The sequence below is a fragment of the Stegostoma tigrinum genome, chromosome 8 (genome assembly GCF_030684315.1).
Source record: "Stegostoma tigrinum isolate sSteTig4 chromosome 8, sSteTig4.hap1, whole genome shotgun sequence".
Taxonomy (NCBI): Eukaryota; Metazoa; Chordata; class Chondrichthyes; order Orectolobiformes; family Stegostomatidae; genus Stegostoma; species Stegostoma tigrinum.
This window is the reverse complement of record NC_081361.1, coordinates 42,730,410-42,757,919: the sequence shown is the minus strand read 5'-3', so window position 1 is coordinate 42,757,919 and position 27,510 is coordinate 42,730,410. Positions and strand designations below refer to the sequence as shown.

General features: G+C 39.4%; 1 protein-coding gene across 2 annotated transcripts; it reads right to left on the bottom strand.

Annotated features, from left to right (window-relative positions):
• Positions 1 to 584: 584 nt before the first annotated feature.
• On the bottom strand, positions 585 to 27,510 carry LOC125456440 (P-selectin-like). Of its 2 annotated transcripts, XM_048539545.2 has the most exons (16): positions 27,415 to 27,510; positions 16,694 to 16,794; positions 15,527 to 15,620; positions 14,533 to 14,925; positions 14,025 to 14,132; positions 12,694 to 12,879; positions 12,385 to 12,570; positions 11,534 to 11,719; positions 10,087 to 10,272; positions 8,280 to 8,465; positions 6,819 to 7,004; positions 6,233 to 6,418; positions 5,019 to 5,114; positions 3,246 to 3,273; positions 2,623 to 2,693; positions 585 to 2,440 (listed from the first exon to the last, which is right to left on the bottom strand). In XM_048539545.2, the coding sequence occupies exons 3-15, from the start codon at positions 15,606 to 15,608 to the stop codon at positions 2,639 to 2,641; spliced, it is 2,064 nt and encodes a 687-aa protein (XP_048395502.2). In that variant the 5' UTR covers positions 15,609 to 15,620; positions 16,694 to 16,794; positions 27,415 to 27,510; the 3' UTR covers positions 585 to 2,440; positions 2,623 to 2,638. The 2 variants fall into 2 exon arrangements, with proteins under 2 accessions (XP_048395502.2, XP_059503804.1); XM_059647821.1 differs by lacking the exon at positions 27,415 to 27,510 and having other exon boundaries at positions 16,694 to 16,896.

Genomic DNA, 27,510 nt, shown 5'->3' with positions numbered 1-27,510 from the left:
CCTTCTGATGAAGGGTCTAGGCCCGAAACATCAGCTTTTGTGCTCCTGAGATGCTGCTTGGCCTGCTGTGTTCATCCAGATCCACACTTTGTTATCTTGGATTCCCCAGCATCTGCAGTTCCCATTATCTCTGATACAATTTTAACCTCACTGCGAAGCCTTTTCCATTAATGTTTTGAGTCTGTTTTGACTGTTATTCACAACTGAGATTCTCCAGTATTCTCTGTCTTTTTTCTCTTGATGCAATCTAGTCAACTGACCTGATTTGTATGTTAGGTCAGACGTGTTTACTAATTACGGGCAAGATTTTAATCTCATGGCTAAAAACAGAAAATATAGATCCTGACAAATGACCTGGTCAGTGTCCACACTGTAGGAATCTAAGAAAGCTATTGACAGCACAATCAGTTTATGGCCAACATATATATTTTATTAGAATTATATACAGAAAGGTCAATCAAGAAATTGATACATTTATTAACAACAAATATACAAATAAATTATATAATCTACATGTACAATATGTTAATTTATTTATGTAGACATTTTAAAAATATTTTAATATCGTAAAGATCTTTAAGAAATATCTTAAAACACTTTCTTCTTTCATACTTTCTGGTGAGTGCTTTGTAAAATGATACAATAAAGTTGTGCAATCTATGTTTTGTTTACTTGTGTCGATTTATTTTGTTTATTTTATGAGGGATAGCACTGCTGCAGAATGGAACATTTTTAAGTTTCCATGTGGAAATAGTCATGCATTATTTTACAAACATTGTTGATACTGCAATGTATTACCTAACTGGCTTCTTTCTTTCACATAGATTTCTTTTATCAGCCTGACTGCAATCCTGTTGTATTACTATTTTGAAAATGTATTGGGGGAAATTGATTGAGTGCGGTGTTTTGTGGTCAAACTGTTTGTTCCCTAATTTTTACACAAGGTTACTTCATTATTAGTTTTCAGATTGAGAGGGACGAATTTGGTACATTGATGGATTATCTATTTCCTATCAGATCACTAAAATAAAAACACATTTGAACAACTCATGAACTGCAAGTGAAGTATAACTCTACATGTTAGCAGATCATAAGAACATCATGTCATACACAGGTATGGAACCATATAGGCAATGGAAAGTCACAATGGAAATCACACCATTAACTGCAGTTTGCTTGATGAGATAATGGTACAAATCTAACATTCACCTTTCACGCACTGTCTCAGCGATAGGGATTTAATTAAATAAACCATAATAAATAAAAATGTGAATACACATGTGTAACCAACATATACAGAAATGGGAAGTGAATAAAATGTATGAATAATACAATACATTCAGTGTTCGTTGTGCATTTTCACTTTAATTCCTAAAATAATCATTTAGTTTGTTTATATTATCATATCTGATTAATGTTGTTTTTCAATTTATTTGGAAGAAGGGGTTTGACTATTTCATTATCCAGTTTGTTGTTCTCGATATTGCCTTCTTTATTACTCGTAAATGAAATCTTTCTTTTCACTAGTGTTGTAATCAATTAAGTTTGAAACAGAATTTTAGACCTATTGAGGTTAGACCTTATAAAGCTTAAAATATGATGTAATGGATCCAAAGCATCAATGTTTTGAATTAGAAAGCAATGTGCTCACAATATTCTGACTCCTGGAGTTCTATCAGAGCAAACCACTGGGCAGAGGTTTGTAAAAAGGGAAAATGAAATGGGGAAATAATCTTGGACCTGAAACAGAGGTATAATTGCAGGTTTGGAAATAAGTTGTTTTAGTGCCTTCATTGAAAGCATTGTGATATATGAGCAGCAATCTGAAGTAATGGGCAAAGATTTTTTCAAATCTTAGTTTTGTTTTAATACTAGTGCTAAAAGTTATGGTAAACAAATTTGGCCATTTCTGCACATGACAAATTACCATATCCTTTAGTGCATTTGTATTTTCTATACCAGTTATCGAGCCTTCAGTAATGCACATATTTTCTGCAGTAAACAAACTGTGCAAAACTGTGGCAGTATATAATCTATTCTGACAACATATCATCGATCTAAGAATTAGACACCAATCATTGAACTACTCTGTCTCTTTTAAGTTGAGGTGCTTCATTTTTAAATTGTCCATTGTCTTCACATCTGTAGTAACCTTTACCATTAATGTAAAGGTACAGGCTTTTACTTAATCCTATGATGGTAAACACGCAGAAAAAATATGAGTATCACCACATGATGGACAGAAAGTTTTAGTGCCTCGTCACCAGCATTTGTAATTCAGACATCTGGAAAGTTTCTGTCAATGGAATGAACTGAATTCTGTTAGGAGAGGAGATCCATCCATGCATAAATGGTGCTATGATCTTGCAATATTGAAGCTGCAAAACCAACGATCTTGAAAATTCTTGTTTACCTCTTGTTTACGAAAACTGTCAAAGACCTACGTTAAGAAATGAACACGTAATTAGATATCTTTAGCATTCTGCCCAAATAGCTGCACTCTTACAATTTAAAGAAGAAATTAGCTTTTTAAGTTCATCACTAAATTATTAAGGATTGCAATGTAGCTAACCCGCTGTTCGCTGCAGAGAATTCTAATGTTTATTCTTGTTGGTCTCTTACCTCAATGTATGCGACTCTACACCTCCTCATGTGCTGTGTAAGTTTCTCTTGATAAATTCTGTTTCTCATTGCTGTGAAAATAAAACAATGTCTTAATTAGCATTAATATTAAAATTAGTTATTCATTAATAAATATCAAAATTAAGTTCCCCTCCCCCTTGACCAAATAGTGCTGACAGTTTCATGGCTATTAACTGTCAACTTTAACCTGTGAGCCTAGATACCACATTTCAGCAATATATATCATGCAGACAATATCAGCCATGTCTAATCCTGTGTTCGACATATCCGCTTGTGATAAACAACAGTGATTTTAAGCAATTTGGATTCTTTGGCTATGTTTCATCCATCTCTGCATTTTTCCAGCTAAGACCAGTGACAGCATTACCTTCCTAGTTTATGAGGCTCAATTTATACTGGATATTGTGATTTGTGACCGAGATGTCAGAGCATGTATTCACTTTAATGTATAAAGTAAGTACATATTGTTTCAGTAACTATAATCCTAGCATCACTCGCACTGAGTTTACATAAAACCACTAGTCATAAGAAGAGAATAATGAATAAAAGTATTCGTGCAGCATCTGACTTCTAAAAAACATGATAATAAATGCAAATTTTACCTTATAAGTGAAAACTTTTCTGCTTGTGCTAAAAGGAAGAGAGAGAAAGAAAATCAATTGAGTTTGTTTTTCTTCAGAAGGGAACTTTGCAGCTGAGACATTAGGTTTAGCTGACAACATTGTGCTACTAAGCATTGACTATTTAAACAAACTGTCTTCAAAATGAAGTACAAGCACTTCTGAATCAACCACAATTAAAATTTTTATAGTAGGGGCAAACAGCTAATTGCAGCGTAGGATTTGTCACTGGAAGGAGGTTTCTGAAAATTGGTATTTTCAGAGTCTGGGATTTCTTATACAATATGGTGCTTGATGCCAACTGCACCACAAACAGTATGGGTATAAATTTGCTGAGATGTCACAGGGTGTTAATACAGTGCTATTTCACATTCAAAATGAAGAAGTCCTCAGTAGAAAGAGGCAAAGTCTCACTCACATTTAAATGTATGTCAAACAAAAATAGTTAATGCGGGTATTACATTATCATCATTCTAGGCAGGCACTGATTCCCTGAAGCAACCTCCTCAAGGGTAGCTGTAGGAGAATTCACAATTCTGCAGGCCCATAGTTTTCTGTCCGATGCGAACAGGAAAGTCTGTGCATTAGGATGAACTATGAGCATACCCAGCATAACAGGTAAGCACTTCCAAAATCTAAGGCAACAGAAAAAAGAGAAACTTCCTCCACTACATCTGAATGTGCTATCTTGTCTTTAATTTGCCAACTGTCCATAAGGCCCTGCTCATTGAGATGGCTAATTTATGCCACACTATGAACAGTTTTGAATTGTGAACCATTCTCAATTGTTGAATTCTACAAAACATGACTTCCAGGTTATGTAGTTTGACTGCACTCAGACCCAAGACCCAGAAAAATAAGTTGTCCACACCTCCCTTCTATTATTTTGTTCATTTCTGACTTTGCTTTTGACCGACATGACCTTTAACCATCAATAGGTTATTTCAATCTGAGGAAAAGCCCCACCTTTAAAGCAGGAAACCCTTCATCTTTATCAATGCAAAACCAAGTGAGAGGTTTTTGGAAGCATTCAGTATCTTTTTCTAATAGCCTTCTTATTTCCAGCTTGTTTGTAATAAGGTAGATAAGTGTCGGAATCACAATTCATGGCATTATTTATAAATATTAATTACATCCACATAATTGTGGAAAATTTCTGTCAGCTGCAATCAATAAAGGTGTAAATGTAATGTGTAATATGGCAAAGTCATTTTTCAGGAACATGTTGGCATGTTCATTATTAGAATTGTAAAATGATTTCAATCTCTATATTTATATATTAGGCATTCTTATGTATTCGGATTTATTTAATTTGTTACATCTTTTATCCATGTTTCACCATTGGGTTCCAATCTCTGTCACCCATGATGGACATAATACGTAACAAGGAACAATTATATCGAGCAATCTAGTTGAAGGCAACGTAGACGGAGACTCATGTTTGAGGAGAACAAAGTTAATTTGTAAAGAAGTCCAACAGAAAGCTAATTATTTCAAATAGATGTCAAAGCAATAGGAATTATGCATATATAAGAGAGAAAGAAAAGGAGTGTGTATATGTATGTATCTGTATGTACGCGTGTGTGGTTCAGTCACTCCATACAACATGAAGGGGCCATGCTTTGAAGCTCAGTTCAACCATGACGCATCACACAAAAAAAATCAAAAATACTTATAGTAGAAGTCGAAGAGTTGAAGTCCGATGAGAAGAGGATACAGGAAACTGTAGCGATAGAAGATTAGCTGAACATTTACCTTTCCTTTTGAGATTTCTTGCTAGCCAGGCCATCAGTGTCAAAGCAGAGACACCAGTAACAGATGCCATTAATACAGATGTGTACGGAGGAATACCTGAGGACAAATGGAAAACTAACATTTCAGAACATTTCATGTAGGAGGTAACTTGATATGAAATCTATGTACTGAATGAATATTACGATCCAAGCAAACTTCTAAAGATTTTACTTTGAATACGCAGATAACGTGAATACAACTTGACACTCCACTTTCAAGGTTGCATTTTGTGTTTAGGTCCATTTTACGCTGAAAGAAAATTTAGATTCCATGTAATAATAACTCAACAATCACTCTGTAGTTATTCTGTACTTCAGTCTATTGAACCCTCGGAATTAAAACCTTCAGCGCAGATAAAGTAACATCTTGAGCTGTAAACAAAATCCCCAATGGACTGAGAACGAATTAATGAATCCCGTTCTGAGGAAAGGGTCACCGGACCCGAAACATTAACTTTGTTTATTTTTCTTCACAAACGCTGCCAGACCTGCTGAGCTTTTCCAGCAACTTTGTTTTTGTTTCTGATTTACAGCATCCGCAGTTCTTTCGGGTTTTAATGTATCCTTGTGTGGAAGCTTATAGAGTTGTACTCAAGCAAAGTGCTCCTTCCGCTTTCAATTCTGCTCCTCTTCATTGAAATTCCCATCGCTCTCAAGCACCCTTTTCTTATTGATGTGAACTAATGATCCAATCATTCTTTCACAATAATTCACCCTGCTTAGCACCTCTGTGTCTATGATTTTTCCATTTAGTATCTTGGCAATTTGCTTTTTCTCCCTTTCTCTGCAATTTGTCACTGGGACTGTCCATTCCAATGTTCATTATTTATCGTTTGACTGGCTAATTTAGATTAATTTAGTTCTGGTGCAGAAAAGGAAGGTTTAATTTTATAACAACAGCTTTGATTAGTCATTGATAAATATGAATGGTGCTGAACATTGTTTCTGAACAATCCACCACATCTCAAATGGCCCACAAGTTTAAAATTACTCAGTTTTGCATATTCTATAATAGGAAAGTATACAGGGTGAATATAAGTGAACAAGTTGTTTCATGCTGGTCTTACAGTGTTAATTTCAGCTTCTCTTGTCTTTTTCTACAAAATATATGTTGAAAATTGTCATGGTCCATTCAACACTTTTCCCTCCAGAACATTCAATGCCAAATCCTCTCACCTTCACAGCTGGGAATTGGTGCTGACCATCCTCCTGATGCTCCACACTGCAGCCTGCCTGATCCTTGGAGCTTGAATCCTTTGACACAGCTGAAGTCACATGTTGAGTTGTAACTGGATGCTCCAACAGGATGAGAACAGTTCATTTCTGCTTGCCTGGGAGTCTCCAGAGTTCTACATTTCACAACTACAACAAAATTAAACAAAATAAGTTGACATGCACAAATACAAAAGCTGACACTATGAATATATTTAATATTTAGTATATTTAGTCCATTAACCAATTCACAAGCTTCTACTAACAATCCTTGGAAAATTAGGAGTTGCAACATTCCATGTGCCTTCATGGAGCGAAGATATAGAGGTTGAGAATGCATAGTCACTGGGAAAGATGTGGAAAGTAGGCAACAACAGCAGGTGAAACATCAGAAAAAGACAGACCAGGGCAGAGAGGTACTGGATGGGGGTGGGGTAGGAAGGACAGTGACATGCAGACCTGCAGGGGATGCAGACAGTTTTCTATGGCCCCTTGTAGACGATGGCTAAACATGGATGGATGGATTTCATGGTGTAGATTCACAAGTTACCTTCACAACTGGGGAGTGGTGCTGACCATTCTCCTGATGCTCCACACTCCAGTCTGTCTCTCCCTTGGAGCTCAAACCCTTCAGCACAGCTGAATTCACATGTTGAGTTGTAACTGAAATCTCCAATGGGATGAGAACACTTCTTGAATCCATGTATGGGAACTTCTAGAGCTGTACATATTTTAGCTGTAATAAAAAATAAGAAGTGAGGTATACTGAAATGTGTTTTCATGATGACTGTGAATCATTAGCTGGGATTGAAGGTGGAGATAATAGCCCCACATTGGGCTGGAACATAAACAGCAAGCCTGCCTTCTGTTTACCCTGAAGCCTGGTGCTCTGTTTCAGATCAACCATCAAAATAAAAAAATACTCCTCATCTCACCACAGGATGTTTTGATAGTATTCTCAAAGCTGTGTTATCAGATGTTGCACAGACCTGTGGCCAGACATCAATTGGTCATAGTAATTGTGTTTTATTGCCACTGAGCAGAAAACAACACGTTACAGTGTTAGACAGCAACGGACACTTAGAAATAAATCATGTTACCCACAAAATAGGACCTGTTCTTCCCCTTTATACTTTCTCTTACTGCTCATTTAGAGCTAGATTAGGCATTGTCTGCATCCAAAACTTATATCAATGCATTCCAAACTGTTCTAATATTTTATTGGATTGGTTCCTGTATTGCAATTTGAGTGAGCAACTGCGACCAAACAGTGCTAACCATTACGTTGGTGGTTGTACATTAGCTCCCTGGAGTGAAGGCAATCCTTTGGGATTCTTGGAAAGTCAGGCTGATTTAAATACTCAATAACTAGACAGACATTACTGTCATGTCAACAGTTACCTCTAACTGCTCATTCCAGGCTATGTTTTCCACTGTCATCTAACTCCGCTCTTCATTGAAATTGTCAACTTCTTCAGGCATCTTTTTCTTCTCAATATGAACCAATGGGATCCAAATATTCTTTCATATATTTTGTTGTTCAAAGCTGCTCAGCCTCTGGGATCTTCCCATTAACACCTTACATTTTCTCCCCTTCTGTACAGTTTGTGACCAGGACATTTCAAACCAATATTTATATTTTATTGCTTGACAGGACAATGTAGTTCAATTTAGGTCTTGTATAGGAAAGGCTGATTATTCTTACATTTAACAGATTAGTTTCATTATTTCCAAATATTTTTCATTTTATAGCACCGATACCGGGCCGTGGTTTTTGATTGATTCCCGTCCAGGACACAGCTTTCAGGTTGTAGATTTAAAATTATTCAATTTGACGTATTCTCCAATGGGAAAATATATAGAATGAATGTAATTTAAGAAATTGATTCATGATGATCTTGCAGTGTTAAGTTCAGTTTCTCTTGTCTTTTTCTACAAAATATATATTGAAAATTCTCATGCTCCAATCAACACTCTTTCCTGTAGAATATTCAATGCCAAATCCTCTCACCTTCACAGCTGGGAATCGGTGCTGACCATTCTCCTGATGCTCCACACTGTAGGCTGCCTGATGCTTGGAGCTCAAACCCTTCAGCACAGCTGAATTCACATGTTGAGTTGTAACTGAAATCTCCAATGGGATGAGAACACTTCTTGAATCCATGTGTGGGAACTTCTAGAGCTGTACATTTTTTAGCTGTAATAAAAAAACGTGAGGTGTACTGAAATGTGTTTTCAAGATGACTGTTAATCGTCAGCTGGGATTGAATGTGGAGATAATAGCCCCACATTGGGCTGGAACATCAGCAGCAAGCCTGCCTTCTGTTAACCCTGAAGCCTGGTGCTCTGGTTAGGTGCAGCAGTGATGTTCCCATCACTGTTTCAGATCAAGCTTCATAAATAAAGAAACTCCTCATCTCACCACAGGTTTGTTTTTATAATATTCTCAAAGCTGTGTTATCAGATGTTACACAGACCTGTAACCAGGCACCAATGGGTCACCGTAATTGTATTTTATTGCCACTGAGCAGAAATCAACACGTTACAGTGTTAGACAGCAACAGACACTTAGAAATAAATCATATGTTACCCATAAAATAGGACCTGTTCTTCCCCTTTATACTTTCTCTTACTGCTCATTTAGAGCTAGATTAGGCATTGTCTGCATCCAAAACTTATATCAATGCATTCCAAACTGTTCTAATATTGGATTGGTTCCTGTATTGCAATTTGAGTGAGCAACTGCGACCACATAGTGCTAACCATTACATTGGTGGTTGTACATTAGCTCCCTGGAGTGAAGGCAAACCTTTGGGATTCTTGGAAAGTCAGGCTGATTTAAATACTCAATAACTAGACAGACATTACTGTCATGTCAACAGTTACCTCTAACTGCTCATGCCAGGCTGTGTTTTCCACTGTCATCTAACTCTGCTCTTCATTGAAATTGTCAACTTCTTCAGGCATCTTTTTCTTCTCAATATGAACCAATGGGATCCAAATATTCTTTCATATATTTTGTTGTTCAAAGCTGCTCAGCCTCTGGGATCTTCCCATTAACACCTTACATTTTCTCCCTTTCTGTACAGTTTGTGACCAGGACATTTCTAACCCATGTTTATATTTATTACTTGACAGGACAATTTAGTTCAATTTAGATCTTGTATAGGAAAGGCTGATTATTCTTACATTTAACAGATTAGTTTCATTATTCACAAATATTTTTCAATTTATAGCACCGATACTGGGCCGTGGTTTTTGATTGATTCCCGTCCAGGACACAGCTTTCAGGTTGTTGATTTAAAATTATTCCCAGAGTGGGGGACTCAATTAATGCAGGTCATAAGTTCAAAGTGAGAGGAGGAAAGTTTCAGGGAGATATGCGTGGAAAGTTCTTTACACAGAGGGTGGTGGGTGCCTGGAACGGGTTGCCAGCGGAGGCGGTAGACGCAGACACGTTAGCGTCCTTTAAGATATATTTGGACAGGTACATTGTTGGGCAGGGAGCAAATGGACACAGACTGTTAGAAAATAGATGACAGGTTAGACAGAGGATCTTGATCGGCGCAGGCTTGGAGGGCCGAAGGGCCTGTTCCTGTGCTGTAGGTTTCTTTGTTCTTTGTTCTTTGTTTATTCAATTTGACATATTCTCCAATGGGAAAACGTATAGAATGATTGTAAGTTAAGAAATTGATTCATGATGATCTTGCAGTGTTAAGTTCAGCTTCTCTTGTCTTTTTCTACAAATATGTGTTGAAAATTCTCGTGCTCCGTTCAACACTCTTCCCTGTAGAATATTCAATGCCAAATCCTCTCACCTTCACAGCTGGGAATTGGTGCTGACCATCCTCCTGATTCTCCACACTGCAGGCTGCCTGATCCTTGGAGCTCAAACCCTTCAGCACAGCTGAATTCACATGTTGAGTTGTAACTGAAATCTCCAATGGGATGAGAACACTTCTTGAATCCATGTATGGGAACTTCTAGAGCTGTACATGTTTTAGCTGTAATAAAAAATAAGAAGTGAGGTATACTGAAATGTGTTTTCATGATGACTGTGAATCATTAGCTGGGATTGAATGTGGAGATAATAGCCCCACATTGGGCTGGAACATCAACAGCAAGCCTACTATTAACCCTGAAGCCTGGTACTCTGTTTCAGATCATGCATCAAAATAAAAAATACTCCTCATCTCACCACAGGATGTTTTGATAATATTCTCAAAGCTGTGTTACCAGACCTGTAACCAGGCACCAATATGTCACAGAAATCGTGTTTTATTGCCACTGAGCAGAAAGCAACACGTTACAGTGTTAGACAGCAACAGACACTTAGAAATAAATCATATGTTACCCACAAAATAGGATCAGTTCTTCCCCTTTATACTTTCTCTTATTGCTCATTTAGAGCTAGATTAGGGTTTGTCTGCATCCAAAATGTACATCAATGCATTCCAAACTGTTCTAATATTTTATTGGATTGGTTCCTGTATCGCAATTTGAGTGAGCAACTGCGACCACATAGTGCTAACCATTACATTGGTGGTTGTACATTAGCTCCCTGGAGTGAAGGCAAACCTTTGGGATTCTTGGAAAGTCAGGCTGATTTAAATACTCAATAACTAGACAAACATTACTGTCATGTCAACAGTTACCTCTAACTGCTCATTCCAGGCTATGTTTTCCACTGTCATCTAACTCCGCTCTTCATTGAAATTGTCAACTTCTTCAGGCATCTTTTTCTTCTCAATATGAACCAATGGGATCCAAATATTCTTTCATATATTTTGTTGTTCAAAGCTGCTCAGCCTCTGGGATCTTCCCATTAACACCTTACATTTTCTCCCTTTCTGTACAGTTTGTGACCAGGACATTTCAAACCAATATTTATATTTTATTGCTTGACAGGACAATGTAGTTCAATTTAGGTCATGTATAGGAAAGGCTGATTATTCTTACATTTAACAGATTAGTTTCATTATTCCCAAATATTTTTCAATTTATAGCACCGATACCGGGCCGTGGTTTTTGAATGATTCCCGTCCAGGACACAGCTTTCAGGTTGTAGATTTAAAATTATTCAATTTGACATATTATCCAATGGGAAAGTGTGAAGAATGAATATAAGTTACGAAATTGATTCATGATAATCTTGCAGTGTTAAGTTCAGTTTCTCTTGTCTTTTTCTACAAACTATGTGTTGAAAATTCTCATGCTCCATTCAACACTCTTTCCTGTAGAATATTCAATGCCAAATCCTCTCACCTTCACAGCTGGGAATCGGTGCTGACCATTCTCCTGATTCTCCACACTGCAGGCTGCCTGATCCTTGGAGCTCAAACCCTTCAGCACAGCTGAATTCACATGTTGAGTTGTAACTGAAATCTCCAAATGGATGAGAGCAATTCTTGAATCCATGTGTTGGAACTTCTAGTGCGGCGCATTTTCTAGCTGTAATTTTTTAAAAAATGCATATTGTAATGAGTTTTCATGAAGAATGTGCATCATCAGCTGGGATTGAATGTGGAGATAGTAGCCCCACTGATGGGCTAGAACATGAGTAGCAACCTGCCTTTGTTTATCAGAGCACCAGACTTCAGGGTTAGGTACAGGAGTGATGTTACCATCATTGTTTTAGATTGAGCTCTCATAAATTGCCATTCCCACTTCCTTGATGCATCTCTTTCTTGCCGATATCAACCAATGGATCCAATCATTTTATCACACATTTCATCCTGTAAACCTCTCCATTTTCCCATTTAATTGCTTATGCTTATTGCTTGACAGTTCAACTTTGTTCAATTTAGTAGTGGTGCAGAGAGACTGTTTTAACTTCATGTTCAACAACTTTGTTTAGTTCACAGCTGTTGTCACTGTTTTTGAATGACCACCTCTCCCATAAACATATAACTTTGCATATTTAAAATTTCTCAGTTTAACTTATTATCTGGGGAGGAATTGAACAAGGAAGAAAGTTAGTAACCAAATTAAGTAGTATTGACCTTACGGTGTCAATCCCAACTTCCTTCGTCTCTCTTTACATAATATCTATTTAAAATTCTAGCATTCTGGTGAGCAATTTTCCTTTTTAATATTTAGGGGCTATTTCCTCTCACCTTCACAGCTGGGAATCGGTGCAGACCATTCTCCTGATGCTCCACACTCCAGTTTGTCTCTCCCTTGGAGCTCAAACCCTTCGGCACAGCTGAAGTCACACGTTGAGTTGTAACCGAAATTTCCAATGGGATGGGAGCACTTTATAAATCTTTGCTCATGTTCCTCCAGCTCTCCACATCTTAAAACTAAAACATTTAGATCATGAGATTAAATAAAAGCGGAAGTACCTTAATTGAGAAAGTTTTATCATGTCTTTAACTTTTCTAAATCTGCTTCTTAATGTTTTCTCTTTAGTAGTAGGCCCATACCTTCACAGTGGGGTCTTGTTGCTGTCCACATTCCTGTTGCATTGCACTGGAGCCCCTGTGAGCCCTGCAGTGTAAACCCTGCTGCACAGTGAAAGTCACATGTAGAGTTGAAGCTGAAGTTTCCATTAGGATGGGTGCAGCTCATAGTCGCTTGGTCAGGAACGTCGAGAGTGGTACACTGTTCAACTGTACAGGCACAATTGGAATGATTCATTGTTACAATTTTTATCTAAATAATTGTTTAAAATTCATTTAATGAAATTAGAGTAAAGGGTCACTGGTTTAAACCTTCAGAAGTCAAACATAGAACTGATATTCAGATATTATTTGTAATATGGAGTAATGAATACATAAAATGGTTTGCAAGATAGAGTGGTGGAAAACAGAATCCAGGAATCAATTCATCAATAAGTGTCTTGCAATACTGGGAAAATGGAATTTCGGCGTTTTGTATATGGATTCAATAAATTTCCAAACTTTATTACGTATGGTGTTTCACTTCTGAAGTGAAGGAAGAACCTTATTCAGTCAACCATTGTTTAGCTGATCTAAGTTTGCATTAGACCCTGTAGTTTATGAGCCAGGCAGGGATGGGCTGAGGGGTGACTGATCAGCCTAGTCTTGTTTCTGCTCAACCCCACATCCTCTCTCAGGAACTTGAGAATATATTGACACCAGTGAGGTAAGACTGCCCCACACTAGGGTTTTGGATAAAAAAATGAAGACGAATCATCTGGGGGGTGGGGGGTGGGGGTAGTTAAAAAGGACCAACATTAGCCACTTGATGATACCCATTACTAAGTTAAAATTAACAAGAGGAAAAGATTGCAGAGGCAAATAAAACTGATACAGGGAAACAGCCTGGCAACTCTTACAATTCAGATTATTGATAGATAGAGAAAGTTGTTTCTATAAATTCCAAAAATACTTGGAATCATAGACTCCCTATAGTGTGGAGAGGGGACATTCAGCCCATCAAGTCTGGACTGATCCTCCAAAGAGCATTTCACCCCATCCCCATAACTCTGCAATTACCATGGCTAACCTACTTAGTTGGCACATCCCTGGATACTATACAGCAATTTAGCATGGCCAGTTCACGTCACCTGTAGATCTTTGGATTGTGGTAATAAACCAAAGCACCAGATGAAACCCATATAGACACAGGAAATAAGTGCAACCTCCTCACAGACAGTCAACCGACGCTGGAATTGAATCCTGGTCGCTGGCGCTGTGAGGCAGCAATGCTAACCACTAAGCCACTGTGACATTGATTATACTATTTCAGAACAGTCCATTGCATACTCTCTGTAAAGATAATAAATTCTTACCATATTCACAGTCTCGCCCATAGAATCCATCATTACATGTACATGTGTAATTGTTAATTTCTTCCACACATTGTCCACGACCACTACATGAGGTGGGAGTGCATGAAGCTGAAAAAAAGTTCAGAAATCAATGAATAGTACTGATGATTATACATGAATAAAAATATGAATTTAACTTCTATTATAGGGCTGTATAATAATATTTTTATAATGAACACTATTTGAACAATTTTATTTTATCATTATATATGCTAAGTACAAAATATGTTGGTTCATGAAAATTACAAATTGGATTAAGTTAATGCTTAATCTCATGACTAGAGATAACATAAATTTATTCTGTTTCATTTAAAGAGGAACACTTGAATAATATTACAGAATTGGATCAAGAGAGAATGAATATCCTCATTGCAATAATTTAGCATTGGTGTGAAATCTTCAAGAGTGACTCTAAGGCTAGCATGATAATAGAGCAGTGATTAGTTTAATCTTTGGCCATTCTCCTTACCTACATAACACAGAGGTCTTTTCTTGTTCTCACAGTTGATATCATTCCACTTCCCTGCATCAGCACTTCTTTTTATATATATTTCTACACAGTCTTCATTGCCATTTTCTCCTTTGTTATTAGGCTCACCAGAAGCCCAGTTCTCTGCTTCTTTGGTGAGAGATCTATTCGTACCAACCCATGTCCAAGTGCCATTTATTTTTCTTATTCCGATCCAGTAGTAAGATTTTGAAAAAGGTATGGTTTTATTCAAATACTCAATTTCTTTTGCATTCTGGATTGCAACTAGATCTGTGTATTTTTCTTTACAGTGGCGTCTGGCATTGTCCCAGGCCATATTTTCCTCCAGAGTTTGATAGGTCCAACCATGGATTCTCTCCAGAAGCATTAGTTCTGTTAAGAAAAGAACAATTCAGATAAATGACGCCAGTAAGTATTCTTCTCATGGCTTGAATCAGTTTGTTTCCCTACTTCCATGTTTTGTTTTGTACTAAATGTTTCATTTGTTATTTTTTGTGGACATGTTGGGAAATGGAACCTCTTCATACTTCTGGTTCTACTGTCAAGATTGAGGAGTCTGAACTCTCTTTAGAAGGAAAGAACAGTCACTTTTCCTATACCCTTATTCCAGAGATGCCTTCCACCTGTGTTAATCTAGTATTTTTACATTTTCTGTAAAGCCATTGTGTGTTTTATTCTGAGTAAAGTTATCGTTAGCTCCGATTAGTGCAGAATTAAATTGTATTCTAGTGCATGTTTATTAGAAATGAGACCTGAATAGCCACCGGAAGAGGAGTTTGAACCCAACTCCGGATGTGAAAGCTCAGTGTGTAATATTATAAATGATCAAGTCCACATAAGTTTCTGGTAGGCTAGCTCTTCTTCCATTTCAAGAACATTCATTTCAACACAAAACAGTGAATAGAATACGATAAATATCATCCATATAAAAACAATCTTTCACGACTTAGATTTTACATTACTCATATCTTACCAAGAATGATAATAGTGAAGAGCCACAGCTGACTTCCACCCCTTTGAGTCAATGGATATCGGTGGCTTACTTTGTTTGCCATTTTGCTGTTAGCCTATACAGAATAAGCTATGGTTAATAATTTTCAAGTATAATAGATTTGAGTATATAAAAACCAAAATAAATATGAAGTTGAAGTTGAAGTTCTACTCTTCTTTGTATTTTAAGTAAGAAGTCTGTAGCATTCATTATTCAATATATTAAAAAGGAGAGGATTGAAGTTATGTTGTGCAAATGTTTGCATTTCACAGGCTAACAGTTTCCCTCAAACACCCAGAGAAATTTCATATAGGTACACTAAACAACTGTACTCATAAACTGCAATACCAAACTATGATTTCCTCTGCACCATAACTGTAACAGCTTAACAAATTCATTTTAACTCAAAGTGGTCCCAGGCTGTGTGTTGAAACAGTCTTCACCCTTGATCGATTAGTATTGCCATCTTGGCTATATATCTAACGCTGATAAAAAGCACAATTGTTACAATCTCCATATAAAAAATAACAATCTCATCATCACAACCAGTGCAATGTGAAATGTATAAAGCTTCCAATCACAGAGTTTTTGAACTTCATTTTGAATTTTAGCAGAAATGGATTGTCTCATCAGCTGTCTGCTGGCATTACAATTTAACCAGTGTCTAGCTATTCCAGTGAAGTTGGTGCACATGTGTAGAGCTCCAATTTTCCTAAGTCAGCCAAGGATCTGTAGTGACTGTATAACTCGACACTACTAGTTCCACTTCACTCTAAGGAGATACCAACCTCTTATCAGTGTCCGTGTTCGGAGGGGCTCAGGCTAGGGGCCACAAGTAGCTTCGACACAGGCCTCGAGAGAGGACGAATTTGCCAGAGAAGCCCACTCCAGATTGCTATCCAGTAGCTTCAACTGGATAATACTTTGTTTCATCATTGAATGACAAGACAATTTGATCTCAACTGTGGTGACCTTGTCACTGAATAGTTTGTTTAGGACAATGTGACTATCAGACCATGCTTCAAACACAAAGGGAGTTAAAAGCAGGAGAAAAGAGCTTTCAAGCAAACAATAAAATAAAATTTGATAAAGCCATTCAAAGAAATTTAAAGCAGTAAAGCACATAGTCTCAGTTTTATTCTGGCTTACCTTAACAGATTCGGACTGAGATCACTGCCGTTGGTCTTGGTGCACAGCAAATGTTCAGTTGAAGTTTGGATGATTTTGAATGAAGGTTTCTGGCTGTCTATCTGCTCAGAAAAGAAGCAATGCCCGAAAAGATTATCTTTGCAGACAGACATTTTCACTGCAGCTGCTCGCTAACTTTATATCCTTGTTCATGCAAGCAATTACACAACTTCCTGGCCTTCCCAGAAAATCCCCAGTGACGTTGACTGATTAGAATAAAATAGACGGAACTCCACTCTCAAATACCCCAAGGTATAAGGACAGACATCTAAGATTTTATCTGTCGTCTATTATGAAATTAATATAGCCGTCAGCCTTTTATGTCTTTTTCCTGCGATTTTCTTTTTTTCTGTACAACCTTTCAACAAAATTAGGGTTATAATTCAAAGTATTTGGTTATCTGAACAATATTGCAATTGAATTGAATTGAGCTTTGGATTTCACAGCCTCTCCAGCACTATTCTCATTCATCTGTGTAATATCAGCCATCTCCACTTGTTCCAACTCCTTAGTTCAGTTCTCTAAGATTGCTGACCATTTGTCCATTCAACATTTTCTGCATCCCATCACTGATGGTCATGCCTTGACTGTCTTGTCTTTAAACACTGGAATTTTCTTAATAACTCACTCTGCTTTTCCACCTTATTCAGATAGTTCCTAAAATCGACTGCTTTGACCATCCTTTTAATCAAATGCCCCAATATTTCCTCTTTGCTCAGCCACTGTAGTTGTGTCTGATAACTGTCCTGCCAAAGGTCTTGTTTTATGTTAATGTTGCTGTGTGAGAGTAAGTTATTATTGTTGTTGGCAACATTTGATGGTGTCTTTTTCTGTTAATGCATCATACAATCAAATAGCATGACGGTAATAAATTAGAGTAAAATCACAGAGTGTTACTGCTTTAATTAATTTCAGAACTATGGGTGAGCATGAGTACAAAAGATTATTTGTTCAATAACTCTATTACACACAGTCATTTATTTATTAGTAATTGCTTGTTAGACCTTGGTCTTTTGTCAGTCAGTTGCAAAATACACTTTCATTTTGGATGTGTATTTAAATCAAATTTCTTTTTGATTAAAAATTATTCTAAAGTGGATTAGAGCATGTGATTTGACATTGTTTTGCAGGAGGGGATTCATAAGAAAGCATGCACCAACAAACTTCATGGAGTGAAAAGATAGCTCTTATTGATTTTTCTAATCACCCTGTTCAGGCATGCAACAAGAGTTCTATGAAGCAGTTAGATCTTGAACCTGGGACTCTTCGACCAGAGCTGGGGACACTACCGCTGTGTTAAAAAAACTCTTTCTTACTCCCTGTGTTTTAGTTACATTTTAATTGTATGCTTGTGATGGCCATTAACTGGGAGCTCACATGTGTCCCAGTAAATGGAAATAGATTGAAACTGACATTACGAAGTAACGAGGAATATATTTAGAATGTGTATTTTGGTAAAAAAAAGTTTAGAAAAGTGTCCAGAGATAGGCTCCTGTTCTATCCGTTAACACATGGCTTTCTGAGTGTAACAATCCTTGGCAGGAATCCATTCAATATTAACTTTATTGTCTGAATTCCAGTGAATATTACCAGGATATTCAACCAGGGGTGCGAAAATTAAGAGAACTTGGTCTTTGAGCATCCACTGGTCAGACGGATTTGTCCTTTTACCTATCCGTGTCACCCATCCAATTTTCTCCCGTCTCCTGTAGATCCTGGCTTTTTCTTGGGTGTAGTTCCATTGTGACAAATCCAATTTTCCATCTTCACAAAGTAGCAACCTTCATATGTACATGTAAAAAGTGACAGCTGATTCTGCAATGGTGGCACCAATGCTAGGTTTGATCATATCCTGACTGGACACGTTGGAGTCTGTGGATAGCAGTCAGGAACCTAGTTCCTGGCCAAGTTTCCTTTTCTTAAGTTTCACAATCCTGGCCAGAAATGTCCGGACTTTTCACGAACAAAAAAGCAAATTTGGGATTTTCCTGACCTGTGTGGATTAGGTGCAAATTTGATGTTGCATTTACCCCAGAAAGAACCTTCAACCTGCTTTTCTCATTCCAGTTTGATTCTGAGTGTTAAAAGGCCTATTTAAAACAAACATTTCCGTTAGTTTGTATGAGTTTTAACAGAAAAAAATTCCAGACAGACAGCCAAAATTGCATTGCATCTCTCTTGACAGTAACTGATGGTATTTCCAAAAAGGAAGGAAATGCACGCTTGTCTAAATAAAGGCTTCTTTGTCCTCTTCCTGTAAGACAGCGTGTCACTGGATACACACTAAAGAAAATGTTGAACAGAGGTGGAAATTCCTTTGTAATCCTTTTTGGAGTCAATGCAAATGTTATTGTGTGTTTGTTGTTATCACATGCTCTGGATGAAAGATAAAGATACACTCTGATCTATGTCAGATGTTAGTGCCTGCCAGCTTCTGTATGCATGGAATTCTTCAAAATGTGATACACGCATCTCTTCCATTCCATAAATATCTGTCAGCTTGTGTGTTTATGTAGTGTTCAGAGGGCGAATCAATTCAATTGATGTCATGTCTTTTTGAAATGTTGAAATAGGTCTGCAGCTCTGGCAGCACCTGTTGAGCGAGGAACAGAGGTACCAAGGCAGGTAGATGGCCTTCCATCTGAATATAAACGCAGTGATTATAACAAGGTCAACCCGGTGGACCTCATAGCATGTGAGTTCCCTGATTGGTCAATCTGGTGCAATCAGGGAACTCTTGTGACAGAGGTAAACAGGAACGTCTTTCCTTCGGGACCTGGTGTGGAGGGTAGTGCACACTGCAGACAGCGGTGGTTCATGGACTCCCAGCCCAACTGCTAATTATGCATTGCTGTGGAGTCTGCTGACCCTCTATACATTGGTTTGGGCCATTTCCACTCCCTTTTTAGTTGCTTGAAAAACCTTTGGTTATGTTTTTAGTTGCATTTCAGCCCCACTCCCCTGATCTTTGGGCACCCAATGTGGAGGTGTGCAGGCAGATCAGAGACCTCCTTTTGGGTCTGCTCCTGGGTCTGGCTATAAACAGATCCAGGCAACGGGCCACGTAGGGGGGCATCCCTGCCAACTGCTTGCCCCTCTTCCATGGCTACATTCAAGTCTGGGTGTCATTGGCCAGGGAGCACGCAGTGTCCACCAATTGATGCCTTTAGGGAGAGTAGGGCACTGCGGGGATGGAGTGCTTTATTTTGATTTTGTTCCCTTTTTCTCTCCCTGCCTCCTTCACTTTTTGATGTAAGCATACCTTATCAGGCTTTGCTTGTTAGTGTCTCACTCGCCATGTGGATGTCTTGCTGGTGGTGAAAAATATAGAATGAAGTGTTTGCGCAATGGTATCTTTTTATCGTGACACGATATAAGATAAATGAACAGGATGGTCAGACATCTTGTTCACTCTGAGGAAGCTGGATTAGTGTCGAGGGCTCTCCGTCTGTAAATAAAGGTTGATTTGGTGGCAGGATAAGTACAGAGTTAAGTAAGTTTTGTGCCTGTTTCTACTATATATGTGTTGTGTTCCAGGGTATTATGCATTTAAGAGGAATCTGGCTCAGTACAGGAAGGAGTCGGAAGTGTTTGCTGAAAGGTATCATCAATTACACTTTCACTCTCTTGCCCAACCTTCATATATCTTGATCACATAGAGCCCAAAATTCTACCTAGTTTTGCTAATTCACACCCAACAATATGGCACCACTACCATCTGAAAGGAGAATGTTAAAATTTCACAGATCTCTGAGTGAAAAGATTTCTCCTCAGCTCAGTTCAATTCTAAATGGTAATTAAGCAGCTCATCCTGAGACTTGTAGGCACCCCATTCCTTCTTGATTCCACAGCCGGCCGGGAGAACCATCTGCTCAGAATCTATCCTGTCAGCAGCTCTCAGAAACTTTGTTCTCGTCAATAAGACCATCTCATTCTTTCTACACCCTGGTCTATTCTACTCAATCTCTCTTCACAGGAGCTCCCCTTGCCCCAGGTAACCAATGTTGTGAACTTTCATTGTACCCTAACACAAGCATATCCTTCCTTCGAGACCAAGAGCACAGTAATCTAGGAGATCCTAGGGCCAGACTTTGACTCCCGGTTGCCTGTTTATAGTTGTTGGTTCCAGTCTCCCTGATTTTCATGCAGTGTGCCATAATCAGGAAGGCTTCCCAAATGCATAACTGATGAGTGGGGCCGTGAAACGTGACCGGGAACTAGGGAAGACATCTCCTGTTTTACATTTCATCAGGACATGATGCAATCTGGGTATATCTATGGCACCGATAGGCACTGCTGATACAGCTTGGCTACAAAGTGTTATAATGTTGGCTAATCTAGGATCTCCTAGATTACTGTGCTCTTGGTCTCCAAGGAAGGATATGCTTGTGTTAGGGTACAATGAAAGTTCACAACATTGATTACCTGGGGCAAGGGAAGCCCCTGTGAAGAGAGATTGAGTAGAATAGACCAGGGTGTAGAAAGAATGAGATGGTCTTATTGACGAGAAGAAAGGTTGGCTTTGACAGTTTTACCACACCCTAAAGTTGATGGTTCTGGTGCCATAATTATTGAAAGACTTATGAAAATCTTGATGGGAATGTTTTATTTTCAATGGCTAATTTAGATGTTTTGTAGTTATATTGATACATCCATGTGCTCTTGAAAAGATACACCGTATTATTATAAAGCCAAAAAATGAAAACTGGGTGAGGGAGATGTTGGAGGGATGAGACCATGCGGGTAGGTTTGGGTTGATGATGAGATCTATAAAACTGATCTGCAACATCTGATCTATTGGCTTAATCCACTGATCAGTTCTCATCCAAAGGCAGGTCTTGAACTGGGCCATATCCTCATCATCTTGACTTCATCTCTAGTGCTATTTTCACCACCAGTTGTTTCCATCTGCCTGCTATGCCCATCTCCTTGAGTGGGTGGCCTCCTCTAGAAACAGGTGTGCAGGGTCAGAAAAACTTGCAACCCCAAATATCCATCATAACCGTTAAAATCCAGGCTTTTGTCTCCACAATGCTACTTACTCCCACACCTAGCTTTCCATACTCTCCCCTCTAGCCAATAGCCCACTTTTCCCTGCCTGTTTGTCTGTTTGTGAGTGCGGGTGTGTAAGGGGAAGTTTATAAGGGGGTTAGAGTTTAATTTGTAGTGATATATGCCAATGATTTATAATTGTTTAGCCGTAGGTAGACTTTCCTTGCTTGTAGTAAACAGTCATTCTTTTTCAGTACAAAAACCTAGTCTGTGCTTTCTAGCAACCTGGTTTTGAGAAACAGATAAATTGGAGAACTTTCCACACTTTTTAAAAGCCTTTAGCTTTTGTGTGACCTTTGGATGGTGGGGCGTAACATTTGCTGAGCAACCACACTGTTGTTACAAGTTTGTTACTGCATTTTAACTTCCACAATCACTTGATTTTTGAGCCACTGAGAGTGATTTTATTTTTGTTGACAGTGCTTACTTAATATAGGCTTCCCAAAGATGGATGATCGAGCTGACACCTCTGGAGTGCCTGTATTGAGAAAGCAGCAGTAAACATCAGTCTCAACACTGGGACTCAGCTCATACCTGGTCTTGGAATGTTTGAGTACATTCTAAAATGCACCAAACCACCCAGGATGAAAGGGGAAAAGGTAACACGTGACATTTGAAACAGGTTCCAAAGAAACTAAAACAGAAGTTGCTGGAGAATCTCAGCTGGCCTGGTAGCATCAGTGGAGAAAAAGCTGAGTTCACAATTCGTGTCCAGTGACCCTCCTTTATTCCAAAGAAATAACACTGAGTGAGATAGAGTTGATGGAAAGCATGCTGTAGAATGAGGGTGATCACCTGACAGAGGACATGTAGTTTGAGGACAAACAGCAGAATCAGTCCCTGGTGAGGAGCTGCCTTATTGTCCATTTCGCATATGATGCATTGCCCACATGTTTCAGTTTTTTTTTTAAGGCTGCCAACAGTGATATTTTTTCTTTGATATATGGGAAAAGATGGAGAAATACCATGGAAGAACAGGAGCATTTACAAATTAAGATCAAAGGATAGATTTGGATTTAAGGTTATGAAAAAGCCCTAATTTACTGAAGATGGAGAAAAATTATCTTAGATAAGAGATGATGGAAACTGCAGATGCTGGAGAATCCAAGATAACAAAGTGTGGAGGTGGATGAACACAGCAGGCCAAGTAGCATCTTAGGAGCACAAAAGCTGACGTTTCGGGCCTAGACCCTTCATCAGAAAAGGGAGATGGGGAGAGGATTCTGAAATTAATAAGGAGAGAGAGGGAGGCGGACCAAAGATGGATAGAGGAGAAGATAGGTGGAGAGGAGGGTATAGGTGGGGAGATAGGGAGGGAATAGGTCAGTCCGGTGAGGACGGACAGGTCAGGAGGCAGGATGAGGTTAGTAGGTAGGAAATGGACGTGTGGCTTGAGGTGGGAGGAGGGGATAGGTGAGAGGAAGAACAGGTTTGGGAGATGGGGACAAGCTGGGCCGGTTTTGGGATGCAGTGGGGGTGAGGGGAGATTTTGAAGCTTGTGAAATCCACATTGATACCATTGGGCTGCAGGGTTCCCAAGCAGAATATGAGTTGCTGTTCCTGCAACCTTCGGGTGGCACCATTGTGGCACTGCAGGAGGCCCAAGATGGACATGTTGTCTAAGGAATGGGAGGGGGAGTTAAAATGGTTCGTGACTGGGAGGTGCAGTTGTTTATTGCGAACGTCCATTTCTTACCTACTAACCTCATCATGCCCCCGACCCATCATCCTCCCCGACCCTACCTCCCCACCTATTTTCTCCTCTCCACCTATCTTCTCCTCAATCCGCCTTCGGTCCGCCCTCCCCTCCCTATTTATTTCAGAATCCTCTCCCCATTTCCCTTCTCTGATGAAGGGACTAGGCCCGAAATGTCAGCTTTTGTGCTCCTAAGATGCTGCTTGGCCTGCTGTGTTCATCCAGCTCCACACTTTGTTATCTCAAAAAATTATCTTATTCTTTTCTTCATCGAAAACCTTCTTGAAGTTTTCAAGATTGAACATGACATCAATGGTAAGAAATACCTGCACATTAAAATGTGAGGCTGGATGAACACAGCAGGCCAAGCAGCATCTCAGGAGCACAAAAGCTGATGTTTTGGGCCTAGACGCTTCATCAGAGAGGGGGATTGGGTGAGGGTTCTGGAATAAATAGGGAGAGAGGGGGAGGCGGACCCTCACCCCACACCCCTCTCTGATGAAAGGTCTAGGCCCGAAACGTCAGCTTTTGTGCTCCTGAGATGCTGCTTGGCCTGCTGTGTTCATCCAGCCTCACATTTTATTGTCTTGGATTCTCCAGCATCTGCTGTTCCCATTATCTCTAATAGCTGCACATTAATGTTTTTGGCAACTGCACCTTTCATGAATTTTCCAGCCTGTGTCTGTGATCTGTCATCAACCTAACTATGTCTGTGGAAATTTACCCCAAATGAGTCATTGTCCTTAAGACAGGAAAGAGAACATTTCCTGTTTTTGGTCATGCAAATTGGCTGACTCTATTATGCTCATTGTGCATTCTTTAAATTAACACACCTCTAGAGCAGTGGGACTTGAACCCAGGACTCCTGACCAAGGAGGTAAGGGAATTATATCTGCACCACAACATCCCATACAGAGTTGGCAGCATTGGGATTTGAACACAAGATTTCAAAGAGACAGGAATTCAACTGTAACACCATAGATCATGTAGCCACTCTATAAAATAATGGTCCTTATATAATTACATTAATTGGAGCTTGGTTACTGGCTTTGGAAAATTCATAGATAGGTTGAAACTGTGTTCATTTTTTTTCTATTTGTCTTGTACCTGATCCCTGTATCGAGTCTTCCATTTCAAATTTAAACAGAGAATCTTTCTTTGCACCTCTTCTGAAAGTTTTTGAAAAGTCTTTCACAGGATCTGGGCATCGCTGGCTAGGCCAGCGGTTAATGCCCATCGTTAATTTCCTTTGTGACAGGACAAAGTGGGGAGCTGTCTTACTGAGCTACTGCTGTCCCTGGGAACAGCAGCTGGAGTGAGAATGTAACCTTTAGAGGATTGCAGTTTTCCTGGTGTCTACAGATGCATCACCTTAAGGGTGGTGCATGAAAAGAAGGTCATGTCAACTGGGCAAGTTTGTACTGAGTCAGTTGATGTATAATCATTGTAACGACTCATGCAGATCAATGTTGGGTCTCCTGACGCTGCCAGATGTCTCCATTCTGTGGTAATCGATTGTACTATCAGCATTTCAGTAAACAAGACAAATCAAAGGGTGACTATTGAGTGACAAGGGCTATCCATGGCCATCTGCTCATGATTTCAATCTATATCAGTGTACAAATGGGCAATTTTAATATAATTAAGAAGCTTGCTGGCACATCAAATGGCATTGAGCAGATCTTTAGAGATGTAAACAAGGCTTCCATTGCCTGGACTACTCCTGAGGAGACATGCAATAATCAGCAGAGTGTGTGTCTCGTACATCCTACACCATCGTGTCATGATACAGGTAACAATGCATGTCGCCAGTTAGAAAAACACAGACAAGTGGGACTTGTTTAGTGTGGGAAACTTGGTTGGCATGGACTGTTGGGCTGAAGGGTCTGTTTCCGTGCTGTATGACTCGATAGCACTACAGCTCTAAAATTGAACTGTATGAACCATAAGAACAGGCTCAGGTGTAGGCCATTCGGCCCCTCGTGCTTACTTCATGATTCAATAGGATCATGGCTGAACTGACAATCCTCACATTCACTTTTCTCCCCTTTCCCCGTGATCCTTGACTCCTGTGCTGATCAAGAATCCATCTATCTCAAACTTAAATATACAGAAGAATTCTGTGCGCACAACTCTCAGAGGCAAGGTGTTCCAAAAAAAAACTCAACCCTGTGAGAGAAGAAATTCCTCCTCATCTCAGTCTTAAATTGATTCCCCTTTATTCTGTGACTATGCCATCTGGTTGAGACTCTTCCATGAAGGGGAATATCCTCTCAGCATTTACCCTGTCGAGCTGCTTTAAAATCCTGTATGTTTCAATGAAATCATCTCTTATTCTGATAAATTCCAGTGAGTAGAGTCCCACCCCATTCAATGTTCACTCTTAGCCCTCTAAACTGGGGATCATCCTAGTGAACATTCTCTGAGCTGCCTCTAATGAAACAACTTCTTTCCTAAAATAAGGGGACCAAAACTGCTCACAGGACTCCCAGTGTGGTTTCACTAGCACCTTGTACCATTGCAGGAAGACTTCCCTGCCCTTATACTCCAAAACCCCCTGAAATAAGGATCAATATTCCATTAGAGTTCCTGATTACCTGCTGCAATGTGTGCTCGCCTTCTGTGTTTCATGCACAAGCACCCCAAGTCCCTTTGTGTGCAGCTTTCTGCAATTTTTCTCCATTTAAATAATGGTCTGTTCTTTTCTCCTCCCTTCCAACATGAACATTTTACTACTTTGTATTCCATTTCCCAACATTTTGCCCACTTACTTAACTTATGAAATGCACGGTGCTTCAACAATCATATCAATGTTTCAGAGAGGGCCCCCTAAGTACCTATAGACAGAGGAACAACAGCTACAATGACTTCAGCTTGAGCTGCCTAGGTAGCATTCAGTCATTGGTGACTGTGTTTCTGCTGCAACGAGAGCTGAGGCTACAGATGCCGTATTATGGTTGGGTCCAGATGTGTGCCAACGGATTTAGCCACTGCTTTCTCATTGGGAAGGAGGCAAACCAACTCTGCACAAACCCTGTGCCAGGAAGAGCCAGTCTCCTCCAAACTCTTTGACATTGACAGTTGGCTTTCTGACAGTCTTGCCAATGTACTAATCATTTTAGTGTAGATACATACCTGCCTTTTTCCTGTAAAAGACCCTACTCAAAGTGTTTGTCTGAACTCTCTGCAGTAGAGGTAGTTTATGATCTTGCCTTCTGCGAAGCAGACACTAGTGCTAACCATGCCCCTTGCTCTGGCTGTGGATTCCCTTAGTGGTGAGTCACTACATGACCCTCTTTAATGTTGCCCTCAGATGTATGCGGCACAATGTGTGAAATGATGACTGTTAGGGTCAGAGGTCCATCACCACTTTTGTCTTGCTCTTCCACTTTCTTTTCTTCCACTGCAGACTAGCTCAGTTGCAGTTTTTTGAGTATCAAAAAGGAGAAAGGCACAAGGGCGGTGTGGTGGCAAGGATTTGAGGCGTGGCATATAAAAGCTACGTTCTTACTCCCTGAGCACCTTGTATATCAGAAGAGATTGTGGAAAGACAGGGAGAAACAGGTTCAGGTGTGAGAATACCTTTGAGATAACAAGGTGTAGAGCTGGATGAACAGAGCAGGCCAAGCAGCATCAGAGGAGCAGGAAGGCTGATGTTTCAGGCCTAGACTCTTCTTCAGGTCCAAAACGTCAGCCTTCCTGCTCCTCTGATGTTGCTTGGCCTGCTGTGTTCATCCAGCTCTACACTTTGTTATCTCAGATTCTCCAGCAACTGCAGTTCCTACTATCCCAGGATACCTTTGACAGTGGTTTCAGCACTTCAACTCACAACACCCTCCATCATTGCTGCTCCAGGATATCTACCAGCCCGTGCATAACAATGAGAACATGCAGACTTCCTGGTCCCCCACAGACACATGGCCTCTGTGCTTACCTGGACTCTACCATCCAAGTGCACCAAGTAGAGCACTGGAAAACCATGCAGCTCGTTCTTTGCCTGTTGAGTGGTCATTCTGTGCTTTTCTCGCTC

Excerpts from the sequence above, each read along its gene's own strand:
- LOC125456440 (XM_048539545.2), bottom strand. The coding sequence starts at position 15,608 with ATGGCAAACAAAGTAAGCCACCGATATCCATTGACTCAAAGGGGTGGA. Across the intron at positions 12,880-14,024 it reads TGGGCGAGACTGTGAATATG|TTGAACAGTGTACCACTCTC; the intron begins GTAAGAATTTAT and ends GTGCCTGTACAG. Across the intron at positions 2,694-3,245 it reads GAAAAGTTTTCACTTATAAG|CAATGAGAAACAGAATTTAT; the intron begins GTAAAATTTGCA and ends TTATTTTCACAG.